Source organism: Capricornis sumatraensis, chromosome 11 (assembly GCF_032405125.1).
Source record: "Capricornis sumatraensis isolate serow.1 chromosome 11, serow.2, whole genome shotgun sequence".
NCBI classification, from domain to species: Eukaryota; Metazoa; Chordata; class Mammalia; order Artiodactyla; family Bovidae; genus Capricornis; species Capricornis sumatraensis.
The window spans coordinates 46227622-46241903 of NC_091079.1; the positions used below are offsets into that span (position 1 = coordinate 46227622).

At 40.4% G+C, this 14282-nt stretch overlaps 1 protein-coding gene across 4 annotated transcripts in view; it reads right to left on the bottom strand.

Annotated features, from left to right (window-relative positions):
- The window catches only part of ASPH (aspartate beta-hydroxylase), a 188544-nt gene that overhangs the window by 60419 nt on the left and 113843 nt on the right, over positions 1-14282 (bottom strand). For all 4 annotated transcript variants that reach the window (XM_068983284.1, XM_068983285.1, XM_068983286.1 and 1 more), the window contains one exon: positions 560-645. In XM_068983284.1, the coding sequence (XP_068839385.1) occupies positions 560-645 (86 nt within the window). The remainder of the gene's footprint in view (positions 1-559; positions 646-14282) is intronic.

Here is a 14282-nt window from a genome sequence, read left to right on the forward strand (position 1 = left end):
AATGGACTTTTGTCAGCAAAGTGATGTCTCTGCATTGTAATATGCTGTCCAGGTTTGTCATAGCTTTTCTTCCAAGGAGCAAGTGTCTTTTAATTGTGTGGCTATAGGTACCATCTACAATGATTTTGGAGCCCAAGAAAATAAAATGTCACTGCTTCCACTTTTTCCTCATCTATTTGCTTATCTCACTGGATCTTTGAAAAAATCAAGGAGGAAGTAAATATATCTTATTCTCATTTTTTAACACAAGGAAACGGAGACTCAGAATGACTGACTAATTTCCCCAAAGCCACATAACTAGATGGTGATGGAAGGGGCTGACTCCCCAACTGGCTGGCCTGAAGATGAAGTTCTGTTTCTATCTGGCCATTACAGCTGCAGTTTTTCTTTTCATTTGATTCACTCCACGTGGAACGCTGATGTGCCTAAGGAAAAATCCACTCTATTTAAAGGTTGTTTCCCTTACAGTGTTTTTTAAAAACAAACCAAGGGTAATGCCTGTGTTTATTTAACAATGAAACCATCACACGTTTCTATGAAAAATAGACCATCAACCTACCCTTTTACGGAGTTTTTCTGCAGCATCAAGCTCAGCTTTAATAGTCTTATCAAATTTATTTAATAGTTTAGGCTTCTTTTTCTTTGCTGAAAGAAAAAAGAGGTTTATAATTTTTATTTTATGTCTAGAAATAGTTACAGCGAATAGTGATTTATAAAAGTAGTAAGAAATCCAGCATTGGTCACAAGCCAATTGGAACTGGAGGAGCGGTTCCTAATTCAATTTCCTACAAGGCTCTCCCCACCCCCGGGTTGACCCAGCCAGTAAATGCCAAGCACAGGGACACAGCCTGGGCCCTTTACCCATGTGCTCTAAGGTATTCTTGGGATTCTGGATGAATACTGATATCCCGAAACTCTCAGGAGAGTGACCTAATTTCTGGAATGAAATGGTAGGTACAATTTCTGAACTCTTTTAATCAACTCCTTGGGTAAGCCCCAAAGACCACTTACAAGCATCTTTGAACACCTATAATGTTTCCGATCAGGTAAAAGGAAACTACTCTCAAAAGGACTCAAGTGAGCAGGTTTTCTTAGTTGAGGACTCAAGATCCTTCTGTTGCATCCAGGACCTAAATTCCACCATATTCCATACTTTAGCCAGAAGGGACCACCCCACTAATAAGCTTTGTGTCTTTTCTGAGGCTAATTTCTCCAAGTAAAATGACTTATTCCTTTTCATTTGAAAAGGAAGGGGACAGTGGGATGAATTGGGAGAACGGCATTGACATACAGACACTACCGTGTAAAACAGACAGCTAGTGGGAAGAGGCTAGAAAGTTCAGGGAGCTTAGCTTGGTGCTCTGTGATGGCCTAGAGGGGTGGGATGGGGTGAGGAAGGGAGGCTGTACAGGGACAGGATATATTTATATATGTATAGCTGGTTCACTTTGTTGTATGGTAGAAACTAACATAACATTGTAAAGCAATTATATGCCAATAATAAAATTTTAAAAAAAGAAAAAGAAAAACATACCCCTCCTTTAATAATCAGCTCAAAACCACATTCATTCCACATATCACCCATGCAATCACTCTGTTCTTTTTCCTCTCTCTCTTTCTATTACATGACTGAAGTCCTCAGTACAATGCATACATCTTTTTTTGTGGTTCTTCTCCATATTATATGGGACTTTTATTATAATAATGTGTATACTTATCTTGGTCTCTTTCCAAACCATAAAACTGTAACTTGCCAGGTTGCTCTGCCCAAGGGATTTTCCAGGCAAGAATACTGGAGTGGGCTGCTATTTCCTCCTCCAGGGGGTCTTCCCAACCCAGGGATCAAACCCACATCTCTCGCATTGGCAGGTGGATTCTTTACCATTGTGCCACCTGGGAAGCTATTTAGTTCAGTTTAGTTGCTCAGTCGTATCTGACTCTTTGCGACCCCATGAATTGCAGCACGCCAGGCCTCCCTGTCCATCACCAACTCCCGGAGTTCACTCAAACTCATGTCCATTGAGTCAGTGATGCCATCCAGCCATCTCATCCTCTGTCATCCCCTTCTCATCCTGCCCCAAATCCCTTCCAGCATCAGGGTCTTTTCCAAAGAGTCAACTCTTCACATGAGGTGGCCAAAGTACTGGAGTTTCAACTTTAGCATCAGTCCTTCCAATGAACACCCAGAACCTGATCTCCTTTAGAATGGACTGGTTGGATCTCCTTGCAGTCCAAAGAACTCTCAAGAGTCTTCTCCAACACCACAGTTCAAAAGCATCAATTCTTCAGCACTCAGCTGTCTTCACAGTCCAACTCTCACAGCCATACATGACCACAGGAAAAACCATTGCCTTGACTAGACGGACATTTGTTGGCAAAGTAATGTCTCTGCTTTTCAATATGCTATCTAGGTTGGTCATAACTTTTCTTCCAAGGAGTAAGCATCTTTTAATTTCATAGCTGCAGTCACCATCTGCAGTGATTTTGGAGCCCCCCAAAATAAAGTCTGATACTGTTTCCCCATCTATTTCCCACGAAGTGATGGGACCAGATGTCATGATCTTAGTTTCCTGAATGTGAGCTCTAAGCCAACTTTTTCACTCTCTTCTTTCACTTTCATCAAGAGGCTTTTTAGTTCCTCTTCACTTTCTGATACAAGGGTGGTGTCATCTGCATATCTGAGGTTATTGATATTTCTCCCGGCAATCTTGATTCCAGCTTGTGCTTCTTCCAGCCCAGCGTTTCTCATGATGTACTCTGCATAGAAGTTAAATAAGCAGGGTGACAATATGCAGCCTTGACGCACTCCTTTTCCTATTTGGAACCAGTCTGCGGTTACATGTCCAGTTCTAACTGTTCCTTCCTGACCTGCATATAGGTTTCTCAAGAGGCAGGTCAGGTGGTCTGGTATTCTCATCTCTTTTAGAATTTCCACAGTTTATTGTGATCCACCCAGTCAAAGGCTTTGGCATAGTCAATAAAGCAGAAATCGATGTTTTTCTGGAACTCTCTTGATTTTTCGATGATCCAGCGGATGTTGGCAATTTGATCTCTGGTTCCTCTGCCTTTTCTAAAACAAGCTGAACATCTGGAAGCTATTACTCACTCATAAATATTAACTTGGGAATATGGGCCGTATTTCCAAGCACCCCACACTCCAGGTTAACCATCAAATCGTCCCAGTGGCCATAGCCACTGAGAATGCTTCCAGATCATTTTTTGCCCAGTCCCACCCTGTGAGTAAGTTACCCTGTAATAAATGGATCCATTGATTACACAGAGACTCCTGCATCATTTTTTGGTCTCGAAATGCCTTCTCAGTTCAGTGGGCACTTTCTGTTCCATCTGTCCTCCAGCATCTCCCCTCTCTCATCTATGTGTCCCAGTCGAATGGTTTCCAAAAGGAGGGAAGTTTCCTAAAAACCTTAGCCTCCTGCCTCGCCCCACAGGGAAAGTGGTGTGACTTATCTGATTACTGAGCTTGCGGGAAGCGACAAGCTTGTGTGGCTCAGCCCCACCCCTTCCCTTCCTCTAGCACATATACCTCTATTGTGCTGGGCTGGTAGCACGTGCTCCAGGGAGGGGACACACATGGCAGAACTAGGGCTGCTTCATGATGCCTGGAGCGAGTGGATATAACCAGTTCTGGGGTTCAAGATTACGACACCTGTTTTTCCTGCTCATTTAAGTCCATTCTTCAACTTGGCTTTCATCAGTAATAAGGCTGACACTTTGATCACTGATTCCTTTCATTCCTTATAACATATATTTTAAGTTTCTATTGGAGTATAGTTGATTTACAATGTTGTATTAGTTTCAGGTGTACCTCAAAGTGCCTCAGTTATACGTATACACATATCCACTATTTTTAAGATTCTTTTCCCATACAAGCCATTGCAGAGTACTGAGTAGAGTTCCCTGTGCTACACAGTAGGCCCTCATTAGTTATCTATTTTATCGATAAATAACTAATAAGAAATAATTGACACAGTGTGCACATGTCAATCCCAGTATTCCAGCTTATCCCTCCCCCTTTTCCTCTTAATAACCGTAAGTCTGTTTCCTGCATCTGTGACTCTGCTTCTATTTTGTAAATAAGTTCACTTGTACCTTTTTTTTAAGATTCCACATATAAGCAATATCAGATATTTGTATTTCTGTGTCTGTCTGACTTGCTTGACTTAGTATGATAATCTCTAGGTCTATTTATGATGTTTCAAATAGCATTGTTTTTTCATGACTGTAATATTCCATTATATATAACTCCTAGGCATATACCGAAATAAAACCAGAGTTCCAAAAGATACATGCACCCTGATGGTCACTGCAGCACAATAGTCAAAATATGGAAGCAACCCTAATGTCTATCAACAGAGGAATGGATAAGGAAGAGTTGGCACATGTATCATTCCTTCTATATTTTTTAAAGTTGCTATCCTTTTTAATTTGTTTATTCTACCTTTCTCTTTTCCTCTCCCCAAACCCCGAGGTCCCCTGTTGTTGAAAAATATGTCTAAGTCAGAGACTGTAAAATAGAGGCCAATGGGAACTTTCAGCGGCATATCATGCTATGTGAGCATTCGTGTTGAGGACATGGGAAATGAGCTGACACTTGACTGAGATGGGGATTTATATGTGTTGGGAGTTACTGTCATATCACCCACCAGTGATCTATGTCTCTCAATTGCTCACTTTGGTTTTGTAGAAGTGTTGGTCAGCAGAATGACAGCAGGACCAGGAAAGCCTGGTGTGCAGAGGGTTTAACTGCAGGCATCAGCACTTTTTCCAAGTATATCACCCATGTTGTACAGTTAAAGTTAACACGAAGCTTACTCATTATGGGGGGAAATAACTATTGGCAGCTTAGGACAGCCAAAATAGTTAACAGTAAAATATGCATACTACTACTACTAAGTCGCTTCAGTCATGTCCGACTCTGTGAGACCCCATCGACAGCAGCCCACCAGGCTCCCTCGTCCCTGGGATTCTCCAGGCAAGAACATTGGAGTGGGTTGCCATTTCCTTTTCCAGTTTTCCTTTTAAAAAAATATGCATACATGCTACCATATATAAAACAGATGGCCAATGGAAATTTGCTGTGTGACTCAGGGAACTCAAACTGGGGCTCTGTCACAACCTAAAGGGGTAGAAAAGGGTGGGAGGTGGGAGGGAGGTTCAAGAGGGAGAGGACATATGTACACCTATGTCTAATTCATGTTGATGTATGTCAGAAATCAAACCAATATTATAAAGCAATTTTCCTTCAATTAAAAATAAATAAATTAAAAAATTAATTTAAAATGTTTGTTAAATAGCCATACTATACTCAGTATCAAAATATTTCAATATATCACAAAAAAATAGAATGTTAAAAATCTCAAAGCATTTGTTACCAAGAGAAATCACTTTGACCCATCTTTTCCTATATCTTCCTCTTGAGTAGCAGCTAATATTGCTCCTCCCTCTGAAATTTGAGTTTATTTCTGTCATGAATATGTTTAAACATATTAAAACCTAAGGCAATCTTCCCAATTGTGAAACAAAACAAAACAAAACAACCACAGACAGATCTGTTCCTTCTTGTTCTGAGAAGCATGTTTGTCTCACTACAGAAACAGCAGTGGATTCTCAGGGTTTGTGATGGGACAGGGCAGACTCTCCCAGGCCTTTTGGGTCTTGGTGTTCTTGTTGACAAATAAGTGACTTGGGCTGGGTCTCTTTGACCAAATCTTGCACTTCTAATTTCCAGTTGATTTAAACCATGTCAATTATCTTTCAAAGCAGCCCTGGAAGTATTAAGCCAGGTTGTTCATTTTGCTAAATTTGGATTTTTAAACGGTTTGTGACTTCCTGGCAGCTCAGATGGTAAAGAGTCTGTCTGCATTGCAGGAGACCTGGGTTCGATCCCTGGGTTGGGAAGATCCCCTGGAGAAGGAAATGGCAACCCACTCCAGTACTATTGCCTGGAGAATCCCATGGATAGAGGAGCATGGTGGGCTCCAGTCCAGGGGGTCGCAAAGAGTGGGATATGACTGAGTGACTAAGCACAGCACAAAATGGTTTAGGAAGCAGCTGTCTATAAAGTTTTATTAAACTTTGTACTTTTTCGTAGGGTAAGGGGCAGGGGAGGTCACTGCCATTACAAGTCTTTTATTCTTTTCTAAAACCATAAAGAAGGGGAAAAAAAAAATGACCAGTTGCATTTCAAATCCTGACTTTCTTTACTGTGGTTGAAACATTAAGAGCAAATGAAATGAAAAAGAAGAAACATTAAAAATATAATTAAAGGCACACAAAAAGACTAACAGTACACATGTAGATTATATTAAAATTAAATGCTGACTCCCTTTCCATTCCACTTGGTCTACAGAAGAAGGTGTTTTCCTACTATGGTATGTGAGGAGACCAGTCTTACTGGGGAGAAAGCTGTAAACAGATAATGAACGCTTAGAGGAATGAGGATATTTATAAGGGTGAACTAGGAATGGTGCTAAGTTTTTTGTGAGCCAGCAAAGAAAGCTTTCTGGGGAAATGGAGAATTAAAGTACATATGCAAGTAGATGAAGCATTCTGGGCAGAGGAAAGAGTATTTACTTTGTAAACCAATCACAAGTTTGGGAAGTTGTATTTTCACCATTAGTTATTCTTCTTGTAAGTCAAAGGCCAAAAATCTCCTCCTTGCATGCTAGGGTTTGGTGCAATATCCATGTTGTTGTTTAGTCGCTAAGTTATGTCTGACTCTTTGAACAAAACGTGGTCCACTGGAGAAGGGAATGGCAAACCAATGGCAAAAAGCAAAAAGATATCACATTGAAAGATGAACCCGTGGATCAGTAGGTGCCCAATATTCTACTGGGGTAGAGTAGAGAAACAGCAACATACATGAATGTTCTTATAATGGGAATCTGGGCTTTTCCAGAATTTCCTGACAGTAGAGATCATGCTCAGGGATCCCCAGATCCTGCCTCCCCCCAAATCCAGAAATGTAGCCTTAGTGACACAGAGCCTGCTTTCAGAGCAAGAAGAGCCCTGAAATGCATGTTTGGGGTGTTTCAGTTTTGCAGAGAGAAAATTCCACCCCAACTGTGAGGTGCATAGCTAGAATGAGCCTTTGGAAACCATGCGAGACAAAACGCAGACAGCTGTAGCCCCGTTCCACCCAGATGGGGGATGTGGGTTGGTTCCCACGCTGATGGCCAAAGTGTCTGCTCAGTCGAGAGCTGCCATCTGCTTTTAATACAGCATTGTCCTGCCAATTAAGGCCCTTGATTTAATGTCACTCTGAAAAAGAGAGAGGGTAAGATCTTCTCCCACCAACTCAAGACCCATCTGAAATGCTGCATTTGGTCAAGAAAAATACATCCATCCTGAAATAACTCTATAATCGTTGTTTCCTAGAACCTTTACTGCCTTTCACAAATTGATTCCTGGTGGTGGTTTAGTTGCTAAGTCTTGTCCAACTCCATGGACTGTAGCCCTCATGGCTCCTCTGTCCTGTAGCCCTCAAGGCTCCTCTGTCCATGGGATTCTCTAGGAAAGAATACTGGAGTGAATTGCCATTCCCTTCTCCAGGGGATCTTCCTGACCCAGGGAAACTTGAGTCTCCTGCGCTGGCAGGCAGATTCTTTACCACCAGCAGGGAAGGCACACATTGACTCCTAGTCACTCTGTTTTCACCTCCTCTTACTCTACCTGTAAAGCAGTTTATATTCCTTTTACACAGACTATCAAATTTCACATGAATTTTTGACACCTCCAAGATTTTTCTCATGGTGTTTTGATGATTTGAGCCGGAAAACCCTTCCCTCTACTCCCAAAGAATACTCTGCTTCAACTTTGGGGATGCAGTTTAAATGCTATTTCCTCTATCAAGTCATCTAAAAATATATTCATAAAACACACACACACACACACACACCCTTTCTCTTCTGTGCTCATATAACACTTTATTTCTGTAAACAGTAAAGTTTCAGGCTGTGTTTAAGTTGGCCATATGGTTATGTATAATGTACACTCACTTCCCCACACCACCCCCACCCAGCTGGATTGTTTATTTTTGTAAGGAAAGGACTGTGTCTTCCTCATAATTTATTTCCAGCACAGCACATGGCCAGTCCCACAAAAAGTCTTCAACAAACATTTCTGAACATATATAAATACACACACGTATGAATAAATCAAGATAGTCCATGAAATCTTGCCATTTGTGACAATATAGATGGACCTAGAGGATACAACACTAAGCGAAATAAGTCAGACACAGAAGGACAAATACTGTGTGATTTCACTTATAGGTGGAATCTAAAAAACGAAACAAATGAACAAACAAAATCAGAAACAGATTCATAGATATAGAGAACAAACTGGTGGTTGACAGAGGGGCAGAGGTTGGGAAGATGGGTGAAAAAGGGAGAGAAGAGTAAGCGGCCAAACTTCCATCTCTGAAATAAATTAGTAACAGGGATGGCATGTCACATAGGGAATACCATCAACAGTATTATAACAACTTGGTATGGCATGTCACATAGGGAATACAATCAATAATATTGTAACAACTTGCTATGATGACAGGTGGTAACTAGACTTGGTGATCATTTCATCATGTATAAAAAATACCAACTCACTATGGTGCACACCTGAATGCAATTTATACATTAACTATATAGCTCAATAAAAAGGGATATTCCAGGAGTGGATAGGATAATGTCAATTTGTAACTTGGGCATATTGGCTATTTCCTGAACTGCAGGTGTATTCTTTACCACTGAGCCACTGGGGAAGCCTCATATGGGCTATTTAAAAGCCAATCAGAAAATTCCAAGCACCCAAGATGGAGACTGGGCTTCCCTGGTGGCTCAGTGGTAAAGAATCTGCCTGTAATGCAGAGCTGCAGGAGACGCAGGTTCGATCCCTGGGTTGGGAAGATGCCCTGGAGGAGGGCATGGCAACCCACTCCAGTATTCTTGCCTGAAGAATCCCATGGACAGAGGAGTATGGTGGGCTACAGCCCTTAGGGTCACAAAGATTTGGACACAAATGAAGCAACTTAGAACACACAAGATGGAGAATAAATTAAGAATAAAAGTACCTGGCTTTATAAAGAGTTCAAAAAGTGTCAAAAAACAAGTAAAGAGGGGATGAGGAAGGAAGGTACGACACAGACACAATGTATGTGCAAGACAAATCCCACTGCAGATTTTACAGATAATACCAATATTTACTTATTTTATTTTAGTTTTTCTGTATATTTAGAGTTTAGAACATAATGGCAGAATACTAGACACAACTAACTAGTAAGCTCTTGGACTGAAAAGTTCAGCCGATTTTAGTAGAACATACAAACTTCATTAAGCAGCTTGCTTTTATGTTCTGAGTCACTGCTTAATGCCTTGTCAAATTACTTGCTGATAATGGTAGCTGAGATTCACGGATCACTTACTCTGCTAGACATGGGCAACTAACCCAGGCTGTACAAACTGTCAACAGTAGGAGCCAAGACTGGAGTCTGGGGTTGTCTTGATTCCACTGTCTATGCTTTTGACTCTTTTGTTGTCAACCTGGCATCTAACCCCAAAGTTAAGAAAACCAGGGTGTTCAGCATGTTTGGAGAGTGATGACAGAGTGGAATCAAGTATTCGTGTAAGTTATTATGTTGTGTAAGGAAGTAGCTGAATTTTGTACTATTTGTCTCAGAGGATAAAGGCAGTGAAATAATCACAGTGATTTTCCTTCATCTTGTGTCTCAAAGACTGAGCATGTTCACATTACTCAGAAAACACCTGGCCAAGCAGGAAGGTCACGGCAGATGGAGTCTGGAGGCCAGGGTGTGAGCCTCAGTTCTGCCTTTTTTAGACAACTTGCTTGGTCTCAATTCCATGAAATGGGAATAACGTCTGACTCCCCTACCTACCAACCATAAAGGAACATAAAACATCATACATGTTCCTCATGGCTCCCATCTACAATACCTTTTTTCATTTCCTTTAAAATACTGCTCTTTAATTAAATGGGAGATTTGTAGGACCTACCTTATTAGAAAAATGTTTGAGGAATTAATTTTTTTAAGATAAAGATTTGCTCTACAGTCACACATTTCCTTGTCAGAGATTTTGGGCAAGTAATAATTTTGCCTGAAAAAATTAAGTGTGTATTTCCTGGGTCAACAAAGGACAAGTAATCACAGCTCAACTATACTTTCTTTGGCTTCCCAGGTGGCCCTGTGGTAAAGAATCCACCTGCCAATGCAGGAGATGCAGCTTCAATCCCTGAGCTGGGAAGACCCCCTGGGGGAGGAAATGACAACCCACTCCAGGATTCTTGCCCGGGAAAATCAATGGACAGAGGTGCCTGGCGGGCTGCAGTCCACAAAGAGTTGGACATGACTCAGCAACTTAACAACAACAACAAATACTTGCCTTGCTTCCTAAAGCCTACTAAGTGTTTTCAAGTAGGACTATGTAAAATATATAGGTATCCAAAGGTGGAATTGAACGAAAAATAATCTAAAATGCAAAATGATTTAAGGGAAGGAGAAGTAAACCCAAAGTAAGACACTGAAGAAAAATGTGTTATCTGAGATGCAGCTCAAAGCTGAAATAATCATGTAATGCTTTATTGCAGTATTATTCATGTTAATTAGTTAAACCAAGACAGACTCCACAAAACATTTTAATCTTCTTATAATTGGGAGTTAATTTTGCTTTTCTCTCAAAAATCAATGATGGATTTCCATATAAAAAGAGAAATCTCTACTCTAAATTTGTCTGGCAGTGAGGAAATCTATAAATTAAGGCACGTGACACAAAAGAAGACAATAGAGCAAAGCATTCAAGAACTCAAGAGTCCAGCAAAGCATTCAAGAATTCAAAAATCCAGGAATTTTGATGAAATTCCTCCTGCTGGGTACAACGAAAGCAAGCCCATATCTACCAGTGTCCTTCCCAGACACCTGCAGGGGATGAAGGTGGGACCTTCAGTTCTTTTCTCTTTCACTTAAAAATGGGAATTGTGCAAGGTATTCTATTGCTAGGCTTCACACTGGGGTCTGAAATAGTCTGCTTTCATATCAAGAGGGGGTCATGTTACTTGCTGTTGAGAAACTCAATCAGCAGACAGCCGTGGAAGTGTTTCTGAAGGGAGTCTTTGTATCATCACTGTGAAAAAGGAAAATTACTGTTTGATCCAAAAAGAGCCTCATCTGAGCACACTTCCTCTAATGTGCTGTATCTACCTTGTAGGTGCATAGAACAGGGAGAAGATGTAAATCTTGGCAGCTCAAGGCAGAGGGGCTTACCTGCTAGCCTAGAGGAAGGTGGACGCTTCCTCTGCCTCCTATGTGCTGTGCTTAGTCGTTCAGTCATGCCCGACTCTTTGCTATCCCATGGACTATAGCCCACCAGGCTCCTCTATCCATGGGATTTCCCAGGCAAGAATACTGGAGTGAGTTGCCATGCCCTCCTCCAGAGGATCTTCCCAATCCAGGGATCAAACCCAGCTCTCTCGGATTGCAGGCAGATCCTTTACTGTCTGAACCTCCAGGGAAGCCCAAAATTAAGAAATAATGGGCTTTTGTTCTAAGAATTAAATATCAACTACATGCCAGCAGGAGTTCAATATTCAAAGCTCAAACCAAACAGTTAACATAAATGTTTTTCAGCTGACAGACACTAATACAACACATAAACATATAAAGGGCAGTTGTTTTCAGTCTGCCTCTTGTATTGAAATAATGTGGGATTCAGCTGGGAGCAGTCAATGGCTCCAGAAAGTATTCTGGCTTATTAAATAGAGTCTGTTGTCTCCCCATAGGGTTATTTAAATAAGTTATACATCCCTCCCCTTCTAGAGTAATCATCCTCTAACAGATGTGACCCCATATGTTAAATTAGAAATTTCAGAGATGCTAAATGATGTGTGTTCTATACTTAACAGAGATTCCTTCAGTGTCAAGGTGGTCCATGGGCTTACCAACAGCTGCTTCAGACATTAAATGGGAGGGGAGCTTGTGGAAAATGGATACACGTATAAATAGTATGGCTGAGCACCTTTGTGTCCACCTGAAATGATCACAACGTTGTTAATCGGCTATACTACAGTAAAATATAAAATAAAAAGTTAGGACTTTCTTGGCGGTATAGTGGATAAAAATCTGCCTACAATTGCAAGGACATGGATTTGATCCCTGGTCTAGGAAGATTTCACATGCCATGGAGTAACTAAGCCTGTGAGCCACAACTGCTGAGCCTGTGCTCCAGAGCCCCTGTTCTGCAACAAGAGAAGCCACCACAATGAGAAGCCTGTGCACCACAAAAAAAAAGCAGCCCCTGCTCAGAGCAACTAGAAAAAGCCCATGTGCTGCAAAAATAAATAAATAAATAAATAATAAGATAAAAAGTTAAAAAAAACTGACAGAGCTCTAAAAAGAACAGAAAAGTCTCCAAATCCATCAGAGATCTTGAAACTGCTCATTCAACTATTGACTGAAAAAAGGGAGAGAACCTCAGCAAGAATAAAGAAGATCTGAATAGCAGTATAAACCAAGTTGACCTAACTGATATTTCTAGAACACTTCCCCCAACAACAGCAAAATACACATCTTTACAAGTGCACACAGAATATTTTCCAAGTTTCTACCTTAGACTAAAAAATAGAGCAAATTAAACCTAAAGCAGAAAAAGAAAGGAAACAATAAAATTAGAGCAAATATCAACAGCTCAGAAGGCAAAAAATAAAAATAATAAGATCGATAAAATCACTGCAGATGGTGACTGCAGCCATGAAATTAAAAGACGCTTACTCCTTGGAAGGAAAGTTATGACCAACCTAGATAGCATATTCAAAAGCAGAGACATTACTTTGCCAACAAAGGTCCGTCTAGTCAAGGCTATGGTTTTTCCAGTGGTCACATATGGCTGTGAGAGTTGGACTGTGAAGACAGCTGAGCAACGAAGAATTGATGCTGTTGAACTGTGGTGTTGGAGAAGACTCTTGAAAGTCCCTTGGACTGCAAGGAGATCCAACCAGTCCATTCTAAAGAAGATCAGCCCTGGGTGTTCTTTGGAAGGACTGATGCTAAAGCTGAAACTCCAATACTTTGGCCACCTCATGTGAAGAGTTGACTCACTGGAAAAGACTTTGATGCTGGGAGGGATTGGGGGCAGGAGGAAAAGGGGACGACCGAGGATGAGATGGCTGGATGGTATCACCGACTTGATGGATGTGAGTTTGAGTGAACTCTGGGAGTTGGTGATGGACAGGGAGGCCTGGCGTGCTGCGAATCATGGGGTCGCAAAGAGTCAGACACAACTGAGCGACTGAACTGAACTGGACTGAACTGAACTGAACTGAAAATTAAAGTTGGTTTTGACAAAAGATAAGTAAACCGATAGAAACCCCAGCCAGATTGATTGGGAAAGAAAGAAAGAAATAACCAAAATCAGGAATCAGTCTGGTGGCATCACTACAGATTCTACAGTTATTAAAAGGATAATAAGAGAATATTATGAACAATGTTACACCAATGAATTCAGTAAATTAGGTGAAATAAAACCAACTCCTTAAAACAATTATCCTTCAACTAAAAATAAATAAATTAAAAAGAAAACAAGTCTTGAAAGACACAAACTACTAAAGGTAACTCAAGAAGAAATAAATAATTTGAATAACTTATATCAATTAAAGAGGTTAGATTTGTAACTAAAAACCTTGCCACAAAGAAAACTCTAGGCCCAGTTATTTCACAGGTGAATTCCACCAAACATTTAAGGAAGAATTAATACATCACAATACCTTAATTCTCAGAGAAGAGGGATTGCTACCCAACTCATTCTGCAAGGTCAACCTTACTATGAAACCCAAACCAGGAAAGACATCACATGAGGAGGAAACTGAACTAATTTGCTTCTTATACATAGATGTAAAATATTTCTAAACAAAATTTTAGCAAAGTAAATCCAATAACATAGACAAAGGATAGTGCACTATGAGATTTAACTTGGGAGTGTACACAGTTGGTTTAATATTTGAAAACCAATCAATGTAATTTATAATATTAATACAATAAAAATTAAAAACCATATGATTGTCTTTTTAGGCACAGAAACAGTCTTTGAATCTAAAGCCCAGTCCAAATCAAAGCTTTCAGTAATGTAGAAACAGAGGTAACTCTCTCAAGCTGATAAAGAGCATCAGTGAAAAATTTCCAGCTAACATCATAGTTAATGGTGAAAGGCTGAATTTTTTTCCCCCAAAGATCAAGAACAAGACAAAGATGTCTACTCTCA